At 45.5% G+C, this 19,426-nt stretch overlaps 1 protein-coding gene across 2 annotated transcripts in view; it reads left to right on the top strand.

Annotated features, from left to right (window-relative positions):
- Nucleotides 1-19,426, top strand: part of RAD50 (RAD50 double strand break repair protein) — a 463,790-nt gene that overhangs the window by 424,105 nt on the left and 20,259 nt on the right. The window contains exon 25 of one of the 2 annotated variants that reach the window (XM_073620673.1): nt 8,205-8,338. The exons of the other annotated variant lie outside the window; for it this stretch is intronic. Coding sequence (XP_073476774.1) covers nt 8,205-8,338 — 134 coding nt within the window. The remainder of the gene's footprint in view (nt 1-8,204; nt 8,339-19,426) is intronic. 2 annotated transcript variants of the gene reach the window in all.

The following is a 19,426-nucleotide window of genomic DNA, read 5'->3' as shown; positions in this document are numbered from 1 at the left end:
CCTGGCAAGGCAGGTCCTGCTAGGAATCTTATCTGCGACAGCCACATTTCTAGCTGTGGGGCTTGGTGTACTACATCCCTGTGGACCATCCCTTTTAACAGTTCCATCCCAATGGATTTACAATACCATTCCTGGATTTGCAGGTTCCCCCTCTCCATCTGGCCCTCCCCTGGAGGCGGGTGTGCCCTCTAGCCAATCTATTTTTATGAGAGCCTTTTCTGCGGTCCTGAAAGTTTCCAGTTAATACATTGTGTTTTCACTTATGCATACGGCAGTTAAAGTGGTTGTAAGGGCTCAGGGTGTTTTACCTTAGTGCATTTTATGCATGAAGGTGCAAAACTTCGGTGTGCAGCAGGCCTCCGCCCCCCAATACTTACCTGAGCCCCATTTCGATCCAGCGATGTGCAAGAGAGCCTCTGCTCTGCGGAGACTCACTCATCTTTGACTGAGGCAACAGCAAAAGCCATTAGCTCCCACTGCTATTAATCACAGCCAATGAGCCAATGGAATAAATGGACACGCAGAGCCGTTGCTTGCTCTGGGGGCACTTGACAGGAGGTAGGGGTCAGGAGCACTGGCAGGGACCCGAGAAGAGGAGGATCTGGCTGTTCTTTTCAAAATCGCTGCACAGAGCAGGTAAGTATAATATCTTTGTTATTTAAAAAAAACAAGACTTTAAAAAACCTCCCCCTCCTCCTGCCACTTTGGATACATCTGATGCAGAAGATGAATCTGCTGCAGGGGCCAGTATTACTTGTGGACTATAAAGATAGAGGCCCTGCCCCCTTGGGTAGTGAGGACAAATCTACCTTGACCTTAGTGCAAGAAAAGACATTGGTCTCTGCCTTAAAGAGGTTCTAAGGTTCTAAGTTTTTTTTTTTTTTATCGTCCTGCATTCTATGAAAGGAGTGACAAAGAAAAGGGCGTAAATTCTTGATTTCACACCTCACTGTTTCGAAGGCCATGAAATGCCCAGATAGCACAACCTCCCCCCCCCCCCCAAATGACCCCATTTTGGAAAGTAGACACCCCAAGCTGTTTGCTGAGAGGCATGATGAGTATTTTGCAGATCTCGCTTTTTGTCACAAAGTTTTGAAAAAAGAAAAAAAATACATTTTCCTTTTCTTTTCTTCATTTTCCAAAACATATGAGATCTGCAAAATACTCACCATGCCTCTTGGCAAATACCTTGGGGTGTCTACTTTCCAAGATGGGGTCATTTTGGGGGGGGGGGGTGGCTCAGCTGGGCAAATCAACATTACCTTACGTCCCTTTTCCTTTGGCCACTAGGTTGGCCATTCCTGCATGTGCCCGAAGCTTATGCGAGTGCCCGCCGGGCACCAGTGATCACTCCTGACTGAGCGAGAACTGGGATCTGTGTGTGTAAACACACAAATCCCGGTTCTTTAGTGGGAGTAGAGACAGATTGTGTGTCCATACGAAGTATGAACACCGATCTCTCTCTCCTCCTAGACAGTCCCATCCCCCTACAGTTAGAACACCGTTAACCCCTTGATCGCCCCCTAGTGTTAATCCCTTCCCTACCAGTGACATTTAAACAGTAATCGGTGCATTTTTATAGCACTGATCGCTGTATAATTGTCAAAGGTCCCAAAAGTGTTCAATTTGTCCGCCGCAATATCACAGTCTCGATAAAAATCGCAGATTGCCGCCATTACTAGCAAAATAATAATAATAATAAAAATGTCATAAATCTATCCCCTATTTTGTAGACGCTATAACTTTTGCGAAAACCAATCAATATACGCTTATTGGGATTATTTTTACCAAAAATATGTAGAATATATATCGGCCTAAACTGAGGAAAAATATATTTTTTTGAAAAAAAAAAATGTGGGATATTATAACAAAAAGTAAAAGATATTGTTTTTTTCAAAATTGACGCTCTTCTTTTGTTCATAGCGCAAAAAATAAAAACCACAGAGGTGATCAAATACCACCAAAAGATAGCTCTATTTGTGGGAAAAAAGGATGTCAATTTTGTTTGGGTACAGCGTCACACGACTGCACTATTGTCAGTTAAAGCGACTGCTGTATCGCAACAAATGGCCTGGTCATTGAGCAGCCAAATCTTCTGGGGCTGAAGTGGTTAACTATGCCCATGAGGAGGGATAGGCCCAGAAGGGTCTTAAATTCGGAAACCGTAATAGGTTTCCAATCTCTGGCAAGGGTCAGCTGGGGATTAGTGGTGATGAATTGACCAGCATACAAATTGCTTTTGTCCACAATAGATCTATAGCGATCTTCCATGAAAAACAGCTAATAAAAATCAAGTGATGTAAAATCAACAGTTTCCACCTGAATTACGGGTTGGCCAGTGAATGGGGAAGTACGGGTGCTGCAGAAGTGGTGAGCTCCCAATTAGGATTGGCAAATGCAGCGGGAAGGACACTATGGGCTGAAGGGGGTTAAACCTTTATTCAGTAATATATGGCAGGTACCCTGACGCTATAAAAACCTGATGGTGACAGTAACTAGCGTGACCTGTGACACTAAATACAGTGATCAGAAAAGAGATCTATACACTATATTAGTGACACTGGTGACAGGGGGTGAAAGGGTTAACTGGGGGGCATTTAAGGGGTTAAACCTTTATTAGGGGGGTTTAGGAGGGTACCCTAAACATATCTGTGCCTACTATTAACTGCCCTAACACTGATTAGTGTCACAAGTGACACCAATGCAGTGATCAGTGAAAAATCTAAAAACTGCACTTGGTGACACAGTGACAGGGAGTGAAGGGGTTAACTGGGGGCGATCGGGGGAGGGGGGTGAAAACTGTGCTGATCAGCAGGTCCATGCCAGAAATCATTGGCCTGAACCTGAAGACCGATTTGGTTATGTAACGAATCCTACCTGCGGGCGTGAGCGCTGTACAGCTACGGCGATTCGTGCAGCAGTGCCATTCTGCCACCGTCAAACGTTAAGCAGCATTCTATAGAAGACAACTTTATTCTTTCTCTAGAAGTGTCCTAAAACCAGATAGCTCTGGTATGGGGAGCTGGCCCATCACACTTACTTTATTAACAGTTGTAGCCTCCTATCCCTTTAAACCTTTCACTCGATTTTGTACACTCAGATGGCCATTTTTGCAATTTCTCCTTTGCTTTTTTATTTTTCACTTATAGCTTTCAGAGTTTGTAAAAGACCCCCTAAACCATATATTTTCTGAAGCACATGACGGTAGAATAAAAAGAAAGTGCTACTGATTTTTAAGGTCCCACAATATTTGAGCAAATGTTTATCAAAACAATATTTTTTGCTAAACATTCACTAAAATCATTATTCACAGATAAAACACAGGAAATTTTACAAAATTCCTACTATATATAAAAGCTTAACCTGTATTGAGTTAACAAATAATAAATATTGTAACTTTCAAATTGTGCCTTTTTGTGAAACGGTGAAAATCAAACAGAAGGTTATCACTGTTCCCAGCTTTCAGAATTCATGAAGGACAAATGTTTATCAAAACAAGATTTTTGCTAAAAATACATTAAAACCATTATTAGCAGATAAAAACACAGCTAATTTTACAAATTCCTGCTAAATTCCACCTGAATATAAAAGCTTAACCTGTATGAAGATAATAAATAACAAATATTTGTAATTTTTACATTGCGCCTTTTTGCAAATGGTTAAAATCGAACGTACGCAAAAATGTAATATCCAAATTTTTCTAAAAATCTGAAGGCTTTCATTTTTCCTTACAGCTTTCAGAGTTTGTAAAGGACCCCCAAGCCATTTATTTTCTGGAAGCATATGACCTCTGAAATAAAAAGAAGGTGCTACTGATTTTTTAAGCCCTGCGGTATTTGCGCAAATGTTTATCAAAATAAGATTTCGCTAAAACCATTATTAGCAGAAAAAAACACAGCTAATTTTACAAAATTCCTTCTAAATTCCAACTAAATATAAAAGCTTAACCTGTATTAAGATATTAAATAACATATATTTGTAATTTTTACATTGCGCCTTTTTGCAAAATGGTTAAAATTGAACATACGCAAAAATGTAAATATCCAAAATTTTCTAAAAATCTGAAGGATTTCATTTTTCTCTTACAGCAATCACAAATTGTGAAAACACCTGTGCATCCTTCTGCAGCTAAACACTGCCCTGTAGTGGTATGCCCTGCGTGAACAAGGCCTTAGGCTGGGTTCACACTGGTGCGACACGACAGCCGTCCTACTTTGGATCCGACTTTGCCCTGCGACATGAAGCCGGCATGTGTCCGACTTACAATGAACGGGGATCCGACTTGGATCCCCGCCAATGCCCGGCACTGTGTTTGGTATGAATCTTTAGGGGGAACTCCGCGCCAAATTTTAAATAAAAAAACGGCATGGGTTCCCCCTCCAGGAGCATACCAGGCCCTTGGGTCTGGTATGGACCTTGAGGGGAACCCCCTACGCCGATAAAAACGGCGTGGGGGTCCCCCCAATCCATACCAGACCCTTATCCGAGCACGCAGCCCGGCCGGACAGGAATGGGGGTGGGGACGAGCGAGCGCCCCCCCCCTCCTGAACCGTACCAGGCCGCATGCCCTCAACATGGGGGGGTTGGTGCCTTGGGGGAGGGGGCGCGCTGCGGCCCCCCACCCCAAAGCACCTTGTCCCCATGTTGATGAGGACAAGGGCCTCTTCCCGACAACCCTGGCCGTTGGTTGTCGGGGTCTGCGGGCGGAGGGCTTATCGGAATCCAGGAGCCCCCTTTAATAAGGGGGCCCCCAGATCCCGGCCCCCCACCCTATGTGAATGAGTATGGGGTACATGGTACCCTACCCATTCACCTAGGGAAGTGTCAATAAAAAAAACCACAGTACACAGGTTTCAAAATTAATTTATTGGGCAGCTCCGGTATCTTCTTCCGACTTCTCCCGGTGTTCCGCCTCTTCTCCCGGGCCCCGCCGCTATCTTCTTCCAGCTCTATTGCCAGCGAGGGGCCCGGTCTGCTGCCGCTGTCTTCTCGCCGCTGTCTCGACGCTTCTTCTCTTCATCTCTTCTTCCGATGTTGACACGACGCTCTCCCCGGCTGGAATGCTCTCTGTGCGCTCTGCTCTGACTTATATAGGCGGTGACCCCGCTCCCTTATGCCGTCACAGTCTCTGGGCATGCTGGGACTGTGACGTTTTAGGGGGCGTGGTCATCACCCGATGACCACGCCCCCTAAAACGTCACAGTCCCAGCATGCCCAGAGACTGTGACGGCATAAGGGGGCGGGGTCACCGCCTATATAAGTCAGAGCAGAGCGCACAGAGAGCATTCCAGCCGGGGAGGAGCGTCGGTGTCAACATCGGAAGAAGAGATGAAGAGAAGAAGCGGCGAGACAGCGGCGAGAAGACAGCGGCAGCAGACCGGGCCCCTCGCTGGCAATAGAGCTGGAAGAAGATAGCGGCGGGGCCCGGGAGAAGAGGCGGAACACCGGAGAAGTCGGAAGAAGATACCGGAGCTGCCAATAAATTAATTTGAAACCTGTGTACTGTGGTTTTTTTTATTGACACTTCCCTAGGTAAATGGGTAGGGGTACCATGTACCCCATACTCATTCACATAGGGTGGGGGGCCGGGATCTGGGGGCCCCCTTATTAAAGGGGGCTCCTGGATTCCGATAAGCCCTCCGCCCGCAGACCCCGACAACCAACGGCCAGGGTTGTCGGGAAGAGGCCCTTGTCCTCATCAACATGGGGACAAGGTGCTTTGGGGTGGGGGGCCGAAACGCCCCCTCCCCCAAGGCACCAACCCCCCCATGTTGAGGGCATGCGGCCTGGTACGGTTCAGGAGGGGGGGGCGCTCGCTCGTCCCCACCCCCATTCCTGTCCGGCCGGGCTGCGTGCTCGGATAAGGGTCTGGTATGGATTGGGGGGGACCCCCACGCCGTTTTTATCGGCGTAGGGGGTTCCCCTCAAAGTCCATACCAGACCCAAGGGCCTGGTATGCTCCTGGAGGGGAACCCATGCCGGTTTTTTTATTTAAAATTTGGCGCGGAGTTCCCCCTCAAGAACATCTGAGCACAAGTCGCGTGCCGAAGTCGGATCATGCAAGACGGCAATCCGACTTTGATCCGACTTCAATGATAGTCAATAGGCTGAAGTAGGATCAAAGTCGGACAAAAGTAGTACAGGGAGCATTTCTAAAGTCGGAACGACTTGTGTCGGACCAGTTAGGACGGCTCCCATAGGGAAACATTAAATTTCACACGTCATGCGACATGAGCTCCCAATGTCGGAGCGTTTGTCGGACCAGTGTGAACCCAGCCTTAGGCCTAGTTTAGACTTACGGTTGGGGGGGGGGGGGGGGGGGCGGCATGCAGCTGCGACGCCCTTGTCAAAAATGGGATTAAAACAGGTGGTAAGGAGGCATTGCTCCCTCACCGCCTGTCAGTAGCCTCTGGAGGGTAGCCTTGGGCTTTAGAGGCAATTTTACCCTTAGGGCCCTTTCACACCGGCTGTCTGATCAGGTCCACCTGTCAGTTTTTCAGGCGGACTTGATCGGACCCTCCTGTCTCCCCTATGGAGCAGCAGATGTCAGCGGTGACATGTCCATTGACATGCGTCGCTATCCGATCCTGCCTTCAAAAAACAGACGGATGGAAGTCCTATTTTTCATCTGTCTGACGGATCGGATGAAAATGGACAGGCGGTCTGTTTTCACCCAATCGCCCCATAGAGGGTGGTGGGACTGTGTCCGTCTCTGCTCTGCGGAGCGGAGAAGGACCTGTCATCTGCGGGGGATTAGCAGACTGATCCCCTGCTGAACAAGCGGATTCTGTCCTGCAGGTGCCTGTGTGAAAGGGGCCTTGCTATGATTTATTTTCTCTTCTTTTTTTCACTTTTTTTTTCTTTTCTTATCTTTTTCACTTTTTTGTTTTTTTAGTGGTGTGGGGGGGGGGTCTTTGGAGAGGCATCAGGGGTCTAAACAAACCTCTAATGTCTCTTTTTTAAACAGAGAAAGGGACTGAAGAGCTCAGTCCCTTTCTCTGCAGGCTCAGCTGAAAAACTTATGGATGGACGCCTCTGAATAGCGGCTCTCATTCATTCATAAATGGTGGCATAGTAAACTGTTTACTATGCCACAGTGACAGCTGAACATATGAGCGATCGGTACCGAACGCTCACTACGTTCAGCTAGGAAAGGAAGGGGGCTGGTAGACACATGTTTACCAGCTCCCCCGCTCTCCATCCTGACACAATGCACTCGCCGATCTCCCGGGCAGCAGCTGCTGAGAATGTCGGCATGCAGAGCTGCATGGAGGGGCCGCCAGGGATCGGTGAGCAGGGGGGGGTTGGGATTATCATTTAGAAAGGAAAAAAAAAAGTTTAACTCTGCAATTGCAACAGATGTGGGGGGGGGGGGGGGCACTGAAGGGGGTGCCAGTGGGGGGGGGGGGGCAACATTTAGGGAAAAAATATAAAAATTTACCTCTGCAATTGCGGCGGGAGTGGCAGCGGGGGAGCAATGGAAGCTGAGGGGTAAAAATTTGTGCTGGGGGACAGATGCAGTGGGCGGAGGACAGTGTGGGGGGGACAGAGCAGGCATTTTATGTAGTGCAGGAGGGGGGGGAAGCAGCAGGTGACAGGTAGAGAGACGGCGGGGGGGTCATTTTAGCTGAATGACTCTGATCAGCGGCTTGTTAGCCGCTAATCAGAGCTCTTGTTGATATAAGTTTATGGTCCCTGAAGTGACCATGAGCTTATAACAGCAGGAATGTAGGTCCATACGGACTTGACCACCTGCAGGCACTTCTGTAGGTCCATACAGCGTACGCACATGGCATTGAAAAGGTTAATAGCCGGTTGCAGGAGGAGGGACAGTTCTTGACTTTACTTTCCAAAGTTAAGATTTGCTAGGAAATCTATTGCTGCATATAGGAGGTGCAGGCTGAAGAATGCTGCCAGCTAATGCCATAACATGTGAATTAGTGTATATTTGCTTTTCTGAAAAATTTGATGTGCTCGAACGTATTGCAGTGGCTGAGGAAGACTATGTTCTGACTAAGTGTTGGCAGTATGCTTGGGAGGGACATTTAATTTTTATTAGTATGGGCTGTACTAGTGTGCTGCAAAGGTTGCAATGGGTAGTACCTGATTGAGCAATGTTTGGGAAGCACTGCTGTGTTAGAAAGGAGAGTATAAGTTATTCTAGAAGCAAAATCAAATTTTGAAGTTGAATGTTTGTTGTGCAGGTTCTGGCATCTCTTATTATCCGTCTGGCACTAGCAGAAACGTTTTGTCTGAACTGTGGAATACTTGCCCTGGATGAACCTACAACAAACCTGGATCGTGAAAACATTGAATCTCTTGCACATGCATTGGTTGAGTGAGTACCAAAAAATTAATTTGCTGCTAATTCTAAGGGCCAGTGCAGGCAGGAGCTGAGCCACATTAGGTACATCTCATTGCCTGGCACAAGAGTACATCTTTAATAGCCTCCTTTATTCATGCACACTGTGGGATTGATTTACCAAAATTGGGGAGTTCAAAATGTTGTGCAGCTCTGCATAGAAGCCAATCAGCTTCCAGTGTTTTGTTTTGTTTTTTTAGTTAGAAGTTAGAAGCTGATTTGCTACCATGTACAACTGCACCAGATTTTGCACTCTCCAGTTTTAGTAAATTAACTCCAATGTATGTTACAGCTGCTGTGAAGAAGGTGTGTTTGATCAATACCTTGAGGCTGGGTTCACACTGGTCCGACAAACGCTCCGACATTGGGAGCTCATGTCGCATGACGTGTGAAATTTAATGTTTCCCTATGGGAGCCGTCCTAACTGGTCCGACACAAGTCGTTCCGACTTTAGAAATGCTCCCTGTACTACTTTGGTCCGACTTTGATCCTACTTCAGTCTATTGACTATCATTGAAGTCGGATCAAAGTCGGATTGCCGTCTTGCATGATCCGACTTTGGCACGCGACTTGTGCTCAGATGTTCTTGAGGGGGAACTCCGCGCCAAATTTTAAATAAAAAACCGGCATGGGTTCCCCCTCCAAGAGCATACCAGGCCCTTGGGTCTGGTATGGACCTTGAGGGGAACCCCCTACGCCGATAAAAACGGCGTGGGGGTCCCCCCCAATCCATACCAGACCCTTATCCGAGCACGCAGCCCGGCCGGACAGGAATGGGGGTGGGGACGAGCGAGCGCCCCCCCCCCTCCTGAGCCGTACCAGGCCGCATGCCCTCAACATGGGGGGTTGGTGCTTTGGGGGAGGGGGCGCGCTGCGGCCCCCCCCCCCAAAGCACCTTGTCCCCATGTTGATGAGGACAAGGGCCTCTTCCCGACAACCCTGGCCGATGACCACGCCCCTAAAACGTCACAGTCCCAGCATGCCCAGGGACTGTGACGGCATAAGGGGGCGGGGTCACCGCCTATATAAGTCAGAGCAGAGCGCACAGAGAGCATTCTAGCCCCAGAGAGCGTCGTGTCAACATCAGGAGAAGAAGGCAGAAGGCAGAAGATTGAAGACCGGGCTCCTCCGCTTTAGCAAAAGAGCGGCAAAAGAGCAGAAGAGAGCGGAGGAGCCCGGCAGAAGATCCGGAGAGCGTGGAGAAGAACCGGAGAGACCCCCGAAGTCGGAAGAAGACCCCCGGAGCTGTCTAATAAAATGCTTTAAAAATCTGTGTAGTGTTTTTTTTTAAATTGACACTTTTTTCCTAGGTGAATGGGTAGGGGTACGCTGTACCCCATACTCATTCACATAGGGTGGGGGGCCGGGATCTGGGGGCTCCCTTATTAAAGGGGGCTCCCGGATTCCGATAAGCCCCCCGCCCGCAGACCCCGACAACCAACGGCCAGGGTTGTCGGGAAGAGGCCCTTGTCCTCATCGACATGGGGACAAGGTGCTTTGGGGTGGGGGGGCCGCAGCGCGCCCCCCTCCCCCAAGGCACCACCCCCCATGTTGAGGGCATGCGGCCTGGTACGGTTCAGGAGGGGGGGGGGCGCTCGCTCGTCCCCACCCCCATTCCTGTCCGGCCGGGCTGCGTGCTCGGATAAGGGTCTGGTATGGATTGGGGGCGACCCCCCACGCCGTTTTTTCGGCGTAGGGGGTTCCCCTCAAGGTCCATACCAGACCCAAGGGCCTGGTATGCCTCTGGAGGGGGAACCCATGCCGGTTTTTTATTTAAAATTTGGCGCGGAGTTCCCCCCTAAAGATTCATACCAAACACAGTGCCGGCATTGGCGGGGATCCAAGTCGGATCCCCGTTCATTGAAAGTCGGACACATGCCGGCTTCATGTCGCAGGGCAAAGTCGGATCCAAAGTAGGACGGCTGTCGTGTCGCACCAGTGTGAACCCAGCCTAATCCTAAATGATTAGAAATTTAAGGATGTCAGATGACTATAGATGAGCTACCTCTGCCTCTTAAGGTTTGTAGCCTGTTTGAACAAAACCTTTCAAGCCAAGACAACATTTTTTTGTAGTATTTGATTTTAAAATAAATTTGTGACAAACGTGGTTATGTAAGTCACAGTAAATGGTGAATTATGCTTTTTCTAATGTTATTCTTAACACATTTGTTAGATTTCTGTATAGAATCAGAGAGCATGGCTTTTTACAGACTTTTTTTTTTTTTTTTTGGTCACAATTCCTTTTTGTATTAAAGGCAACCTAGCGATTCCCTTGCCATAAAATTGTATTAGTCCACTGTTAGGGCTTTACTTCAGGAGATGATCAGTTTTGCTTTTGTGAGACTGAAATTTTAGAAGGTAGATTTAAAGCGTAAGGTAACTTTTGTTGAGAAAAAAACATTCCCCTCTGGGTGATCTGTGTACATTACAAGGATTTTAACAGTTTGTTGCAGATTCCTACCTTTTGTTATTCTGAAGAAATCCCTGTGTGTTTGTATCCATGTGGGAAAGTAAGTCTAATGGGAGTGGTTTCATAATTATCAAACAGCTGTGCACCTGCAGGGCTCTAATGAGAAAAATTGCAGGGTATGCATCCCTTTAGATGTGATTTCCTATTGGAAGTATCTGACCAAAAATGACATTTTTGTTGCAGGGGATGCCTGAAATCTGACTTGTATCTTAGGGCAGACTTCTGGGAAAATTGGTGAGCCAATCACACAAGCAGGAAATTATGTTTCTGGGGGGGCGTTCTGTACACATTCTATGTATAGAACACTTCCAGGTAGCCATATTGCATTGTATTTTACAGAGCTGCAGTTTGAAAAGGGAAGGTAATTTTTAATAACATTCATTACAATATGACTTGTGTCGCAATTGTATACGCTATATTATTTTTTCTTTATTTGATATTTTTTTTCCCCTCAAAAGTGGAGTTACCCTTTAAACACTTGCTGACCAGCCGCCGTCATTACACTGCAGCAGGTCGGCACGATCACGCAAACCGTTGTAGCAGCAGCGCCCGCTGCACAGTGGGGGTGCCGATGCTCGTGACCGGCGGTCGCGGGCACAAGAGGCAGAACAGGGACGTGTGTGTGTGTAAACATACACATCCCAGTTCTGTGAGGAGAAAGAGATTGTGAGTTCCTACAAGCTGGGAACCACGATCTCTCATCTCCTATAGTCAGTCCCCTCCGCAACAGTTAGAACACACACATAGGGAACACAGTTAACCACTTCAGCCCCGGAAGGATTGACCCCCTTCCTGACCAGAGCACTTTTTACAATTTGGCACTGCGTTGCTTTAACTGCTAATTGCGCGGTCATGCAATGCTGTACCCAAACGAAATTTGCGTCCTTTTCTTCCCACAAATAGAGCTTTCTTTTGAAGGTATTTGATCACCTCTGCCGTTTTTTTTTTTGCGCTATAAACGGAAAAAGACCGAAAATTTTGAAAAAAAAATGATATTTTCTAATTTTTGTTATAAAAAAAATCCAATAAACTCAATTTTAGTCATACATTTAGGCCAAAATGTATTCGGCCACACGTCTTCGGTAAAAAAAAATGTCAATAAGTGTATATTTATTGGTTTGCGCAAAAGTTATAGCGCCTACAAACTAGGGTACATTTTCTGGAATTTACACAGCCTTTAATTTATGACTGCCTATGTCATTTCTTGAGGTGCTAAAATGGCAGGGCAGTACAAAACCCCCACAAATGACCCTATTTTGGAAAGTAGACACCCCAAGGAAATTGCTGAGAGGCATGTTGAGCCCATTAAATATTATTTTTTTTTGTTCCAAGTGATTGAATAATGACAAAAAAAAATTACAAAAAGTTGTCTCTAAATAATATAATGCTCACACAGGCCATGGGCATATGTGGAATTGCACCCCAAAATATATTCAGCTGCTTCTCTTGAGTACGGGGATACCACATGTGTGGGACTTTTTGGGAGCCTAGCCGCGTACGGGGCCCCGAAAACCAATCACTGCCTTCAGGATTTCTAAGGGCGTAAATTTTTGATTTTACTCCTCACTACCTGTCACAGTTTTGAAGGCCATAAAATGCCCAGATGGCATAACCCCCCCCCCCAAATCACCCCATTTTGGAAAGTAGACACCCCAAGCTATTTGCTTTGAGGCATGTTGAGTCCATGGAATATGTTATATTTTGACACAAGTTGCGGGAAAGTGACAATTTTTTTTTTTTGCACAAAGTTGTCACTAAATGATATATTGCTCACACAGGCCATGGGCATATGTGGAATCGCACCCCAAAATACATTTAGCTGCTTCTCCTGAGTATGGGGATACCACATGTGTGGGACTTTTTGGGAGCCTAGCCGCGTACGGGGCCCCGAAAACCAAGCACCGCCTTCAGGATTTCTAAGGGTGTAAATTTTTGATTTCACTCTTCACTGCCTATCACAGTTTCGGAGGCCATGGAATGCCCAGGTGGCACAAACCCCCCCAAAATGACCCCATTTTGGAAAGTAGACACCCCAAGCTATTTGCTGAGAGGCATGGTGAGTATTTTGCAGCTCTCATTTGTTTTTGAAAATGAAGAAAGACAAGAAAAAAAATTTTTTTTTTCTTTTTTTAAATTTTTAAAACTTTGTGACAAAAAGTGAGGTCTGCAAAATACTCATTATACCTCTCAGCAAATAGCTTGGGGTGTCTACTTTCCAAAATGGGGTCATTTGGGGGGGTTTTGTGCAACCTGGGCATTCCATGGCCTCCGAAACTGTGATAGGCAGTGAAGAGTGAAATCAAAAATTTACGCCCTTAGAAAGCCTGAAGGTGGTGCTTGGTTTTCGGAGTCCCGCACGAGGCTAGGCTCCCAAAAAGTCTCACACATGTTGTATCCCCATACTCAGGAGAAGCAACAGAATGTATTTTGGGGTGTAATTTCACATATTCCCATGGCATGTTTGAGCAATATATCATTTAGTGACAACTTTGTGCAAAAAAAAAAAAAAAAATTTGTCTCTTTCCCGCAACTTGTGTCACAATGTAAAATATTCCATGGACTCAACATGCCTCTCAGCAAATAGCTTGGGGTGCCTACTTTCCAAAATGGGGTCATTTGGGGGGTTTTGAACTGTCCTGGCATTTTATGCACAACATTTAGAAGCTTATGTCACACACCACCCACTCCTAACCACTTGAAGACAAAGCCCTTTCTGACACTTTTTGTTTACATGAAAAATTTATTTTTTTGCAAGAAAATTACTTTGAACCCCCAAACATTATATATTTTTTTAAAGCAAAGGCCCTACAGATTAAAATCGTGGGTGTTTCATTTTTTTTTTTCACACAGTATTTGCGCAGCAATTTTTCAAACGCATTTTTTGGGGAAAAAACACACTTTTTTATATTTTAATGCACTAAAACACACTATATTGCCCAAATGTTTGATGAAATAAAAAAGATGATCTTAGGCCGAGTACATGGATAACAAACATGACATGCTTTAAAATTGCGTACAAACGTGCAGTGGCAGCAAAATAAATACATTTTTAAAAGCCTTTACAGGTTACCACTTTAGATTTACAGAGGAGGTCTACTGCTAAAATTACTGCCCTCGATCTGACCTTCTCGGTGATACCTCACATGCATGGTGCAATTGCTGTTTACATTTGACGCCAGACCAACGCTTGCATTCGCCTTAGCGTGAGAGCAGGGGGGGACAGGGGTGCTTTTTTTCTTTATTATTTTTTTGCTTTTTTATCTTATTTTTAAACTGTTCCTTTCATTTTTTTTTTTTTAAATCATTTTTATTGTTATCTCAGATCTCAGGGAATGTAAATATCCCCTATGATAGCAATAGGTAGTGACAGGTACTCTTTTTTGAAAAAATTGGGGTCTATTAGAACCTAGATCTCTCCTCTGCCCTCAAAGCATCTGACCACACCAAGATCGGTGTGATAAAATGCTTCCCCAATTTCCCAATGGCGCTGTTTACATCTGACGAAATCTAAGTCATAAAATGCTCGTAGCTTCCGGTTTCTTAGGCCATAGAGATGTTTGATCAGCTCTATGGTCAGATGGCTGAATCACCGGCTGCATTCTCAGGTTCCCTGTTGAGACAGGAGAGCCAGAGAAAAACACGGAAGACGGTGGGGGGGGGCATTCCCTCCCACTGCTTGTAAAAGCAGTCTAGAGGCTAATTAGCCGCTAGGATTGCTTTTACATGAAAGCCGACCGCTGGCTGAAAAGAATGATACCAAGATGATACCTAAACCTGCAGTCATCATTCTGGTATAACCACTCAAAGTTGTGAATGGCGTACCTGAAGACAAAAAAATGGTTAACAATAAAGCACAGTAAATGGTAAAGTATAAAAAATTGCATAACTGAAAAGCAAACATGATAAAACATAATAACAATAAAACATTGCAGAATAGAATACAGTAAAAAAGAGCAGAACAATAGAGAGAGAATAGAGAGAGAGAGAACAATGAAACGACAACTATTTTTTTTTATTTTATATTTTTTTTGTGTTTTTTTTTTTTTTTTTTTTTACACTTTTTTTTGTAACTGTAACTTTTATAACTGTAACCGGTTCCAGGTTCAGGTCTCTCAAAATGCGATGGCATCTTGCGAGACCCTGTGAAAGTGTGCCTAGTCTGTGCAATGCTGTACCCTACGCTAATACTCAACTAGTGTATGGTAGCGTTCAAAACATTCACCAATGCAAAGACCAGGATTGTCAGGACAGGAGGGACAATAATAGCGGGTGTCTTGCTGCAGACACGACATCATTTTTGGGGGGGTTCATTGGGTAGGGGTACTCTGGAGGACATAAAGAAAATGCCTCTCATGCAGCCGACTGCATTTGGTTGGGGATGTGAATGGGGGAAGTACGGGTGCTGCAGAAGTGGTGGGTTCCCAATTAGGATTGGCGAATGCAGCAGGAAGGGCACTATGGGCACCGACGGGGCTGTTTGTCTTCTTCTTGATGGCAGCGGGACACTACTTGTGCTTGCCACCTCACCAGCTTGAACTGCACTTATGGGACTTGCCACATCACCAAGTGTTACTGCAGTGCTGGTTTGACTACGACCGGGGTGTACTAGGCCGCTGGCGCTTGCCAGTTCACCAAAACGCTACCAAAAAAACTGTTAGCGATCGCAGGGATCAGGCCTGACTCTGCGAACGCTGCAGTTATGCGTTTGGTGTTTTGTAGATGTCAGTGATCGATCGATACTGCACTTGGGTGGGCTGGGCTGGGCCGGGCGGAGGGGCAAAACGCAGGTGCTATCAGGTATCTGGGCTGATCCCGCTAACACTGCGTTTTTGGGAACCCTAAACTGTTGGGGACGCTAGTATAGATCTGATCAGATCAGATATTGATCCGTTTAGATACTATACCACTAAGGGAGGTGCACGGTGCGTGTGTGGGTGTTAGCGGTACTGGCGCTAACCTGACGCTGCCTGGGGCTAGTGCTTGCCAGTTCACCAAAACACTACCATAAAAACTGTTAGCGATCGCAGGGATCAGGCCTGACTCTGCGAACGCTGCAGTTATGCGTTACGTGTTTTGTAAGTGTCAGTGATCGATCGATACTGCACTTGGGTGGGCTGGGCCGGGCGGAGGGGCAAAACGCACATGCTAGTAGGTATCTGGGCTGATCCCGCTACCACTGCATTTTTGGGAAAGCTAAACTGCTGGGGACGCTAGTATACATCTGATCGGATCAGATATTGATCTGTTCAGATACTATACCACTAAGGGAGGCGTATGCTGCGTGCATGGGTGTTAGCGGTACTGGCGCTAATCTGACGCTGCCTGGGGCGACGCATATCACTGCCGGGCGATCAGGGGGCTAAACCTTTATTCGGTAATAAACGGCGGGTGCCCTGACACTATAAAAAATAAACGAACTAACCAGCATCACCTGTAACGGTTATACGGTGATCAGTGATGAAAGGGTTAACTAGGGGGCAATCAAGGGGTTAAAACATTAGGTAGTACATGGGGGTCCCTGTTGCTATAAAACGCTGACGGCGAACCTAAATATTTACCTCCTAACTAGCGTCACCAGGGAAACTAATACAGCGATCAGAAAAATGATCGCTTAGCGACACTGGTGACGGGGGGTGATCAAGGGGTTAAAACTTTATTAGGGGGGGTTAGGGGGGTACCCTAGACCTAAAGGGGGCTAACACTTACTGCCCTACCACACTAACTGTCACAAACTGACACCAAGCAGTAATCAGAAAAAAAAAAAAACTGCTTGGTGTCAGTGTGACGGGGGGGGGGGGGGGGGGTAAAGGGGGGTGTAAAGTGTGCCTGGCATGTTCTACTGTGTGTGTTGTGTTGTGCAACTCACTCAGATGTCTTCTCTCCTCGGCGCCGGAACGGAAACTGCAGAGCCGAGGAGAGATGACATTTCCTCTGCCTCTGTGTACTACACAGAGGAAGGGAAAGATTCTCATTGGCTGGGAGCAATCGTGAGGGGGGGCCAGGAATGGATGGCCTCCCCCTCATCTCTGATCGCTGCCAGACCAAAGCCGATCGGACCCCCCACCCGCGGGAAGGCAATCACGTACCAGGTACGTGATTTTGCCTGCCCGTGCCATTCTGCCGCAGTATATCTGCGTGAGGCGGTCGGCAAGTGGTTAACCCCTTGATCACCCCCTAGTGTTAACCCCTTCCCTGCCAGTGACATTTATACAGTATTCAGTGCATTTTCATAGCACTGATCGCTGTATAATGGTCAATCAACCCAAAAATGTGTCAAAAGTGTCCGATATGTCCGCCATAATGTCGCAGTCTAGATAAAAATCTAAAGATCGCCACCATTACTAGTAAAATAAAATAAAAATGCCATAAATCTACCCCCTAGTTTGTAGACGCTATAACATTTGCGCAAACCAATCAATATACGCTTTTTGCGATTTTTATTACCAAAAATATGTAGAAGAATACATATCGGCCTAAACTGAGGAAAAAATTAGCTTTTTTAAAAAATTGGGTCTATTTATTACAGCAAAAAGTACAAAATATTGTTTTTTCTTTTTTTTTTTTTTTTTTATTGTCACTCTTTTTTTGTTTATAGCGCAAAAAATAAAAACCGCAGAGATGATCAAATACTACCAAAAGAAAGCTCTATTTGTGGGAAAAAAAAGGGGGCGTCAATTTTGTTTGGGTACAGCATTACACGAATGCGCAATTGTCAGTTAAAGCGACGCAGTGCCGTATCGCAAAAAATGGCCTGATCATTGAGCAGCCATTTCTTCCGGGTCTGAAGTGGTTAAGACAACAGGTGCAGTGGTTCGTGGCTGTGGTGTTTATAAAAGTGATGGTGTTTAGCCAGTGATTGTTCACAATTTATCCTATGCATGGATTGATTAGTGTGCAATATACGTATGGCACCAATTAATATTTATTTATTTTGAAACTGTATTTATTAAATTTTAATTCATTACAAAACATACAAAAAAGCCCAACCAATAATCCCAGAATCTGGGTTCAATACAGTTAAATTAGAATTATCAGTTATCCAGCGCTCCAGTTGCAGTTCCCAAACTAACAAAACTAACCTATACCCACTAGCTAGAAGTGTCTTAACCCCCTTGGGCAAGTATAACAGTGTGAACCAGAGTGCGTTCCTAAAGCCAAAACTATACTATATACTTTCCCCAGTATATTCAAACAGTTTTATGGTCAGTGTAAATGTGAAAAAACAAAATACATTAGAGTCTCTACAACATTGGAACCCTCCTTCAAATCTCACATCTTCCCTTTGTTTATGCGCCCCCAGTTGAATAAACTCTCACTAGATATTCTGACCCTTAAAGTGATACTAAACACACACTGTTTAATTTACATTGACCCCTTCTACTTCTGTATATGGATAATGGCACTGTAATTTAATAAAATAGAAATCGAAATACCTTTTCCTAATCAATAAACAGCTGTCACATGACCCAGCTCTTTCCCAGCCTGTCTGCAGGGAAGCATAAGGAGGAGGTGCTTTCTAGTCTCTGCCACTTGTTACATGTTCAAAAGAAAACCAGCCTTTGGCGTACAGAATATAATTAAATATCAATAAACTGTTTTAAATTGTCATACAAATATATTTGAAATTAAATCTTTATTATTTTTTGGCAATAACATGTTGTAGGCAGATTTCTGTCAGTCACAGGCCCTCCAGCCTGTGTGTTAGAATAACAGGAAGGTGACGCCTCAATCAATCTACATGTAATATTCTGCCCCCCTTGTGTTTAGCTGGTTAGTGGGAATGGAGGAGGAGTGTGCAGTAATTTACCACTGTGTGTACGTATGCATGTGACTCCATAGTCACATGGGCTGCTCAGATGTGATAGGGAGGAAATGCACAGCATAGAAACTCACTAAAAACTGAGCATGTGCAGAGTTGCCACCACAGCTGCAAAATTCCTAGCTGACTTGGACAGAAGGGGGAGATACAGAGCAGCAGGATCAATCAGGTTTTTTGCAGAATACAGAAACGAATCTCATGGTACTGGTGAGTATGAACAGTGTGTAATACACCATATATTGATAGTTTTTTTATGTTGTGGGTTTAGTGACACTTTAAGTGGGTCATGCAGGTTCAATGCAAATATCTTTCTCACCTCCAGATGTCGCCCTCCCTCTCGTTGATAGTCCTGAGATATTCCACTGTCCTTGTGGCACTCACAATGTTTCGTGCAAAAAAAACAAAAATACTGCATCCATAGTGTAGCATATCATATTAACAAGTATAATACAAAAATAAATTATGCTTATATTACTTATAGACATGGTGCTCCCAAAATAGTTCTACATGTGCTTGTGCAAGCCTAGACCACAACCGCCATCATGCTGGAACCCAATGCAGATGGATTCTCACCAGAATATGTGACCCCTGGTTTTCATAGGGTCCAAACAGGCTTATAGTGACACAGTCACCACTTGCTCACTTCTTGTGCTCCAAACTCGCTCCAAATATTCCAAAGGCCCCTCAGAATACAATCTGAATTGCCAATGTCTCTCCAAACAAGCAAGCTCACTTGGGGGAGCTTAAGCTGACAATCCACCCCTCCTGGTAGGAA

Source organism: Aquarana catesbeiana, linkage group LG03 (assembly GCF_042186555.1).
Source record: "Aquarana catesbeiana isolate 2022-GZ linkage group LG03, ASM4218655v1, whole genome shotgun sequence".
Taxonomy (NCBI): Eukaryota; Metazoa; Chordata; class Amphibia; order Anura; family Ranidae; genus Aquarana; species Aquarana catesbeiana.
Note: the sequence above shows the minus strand (reverse complement) of the source record. Positions and strands in the feature narration are given on the sequence as shown.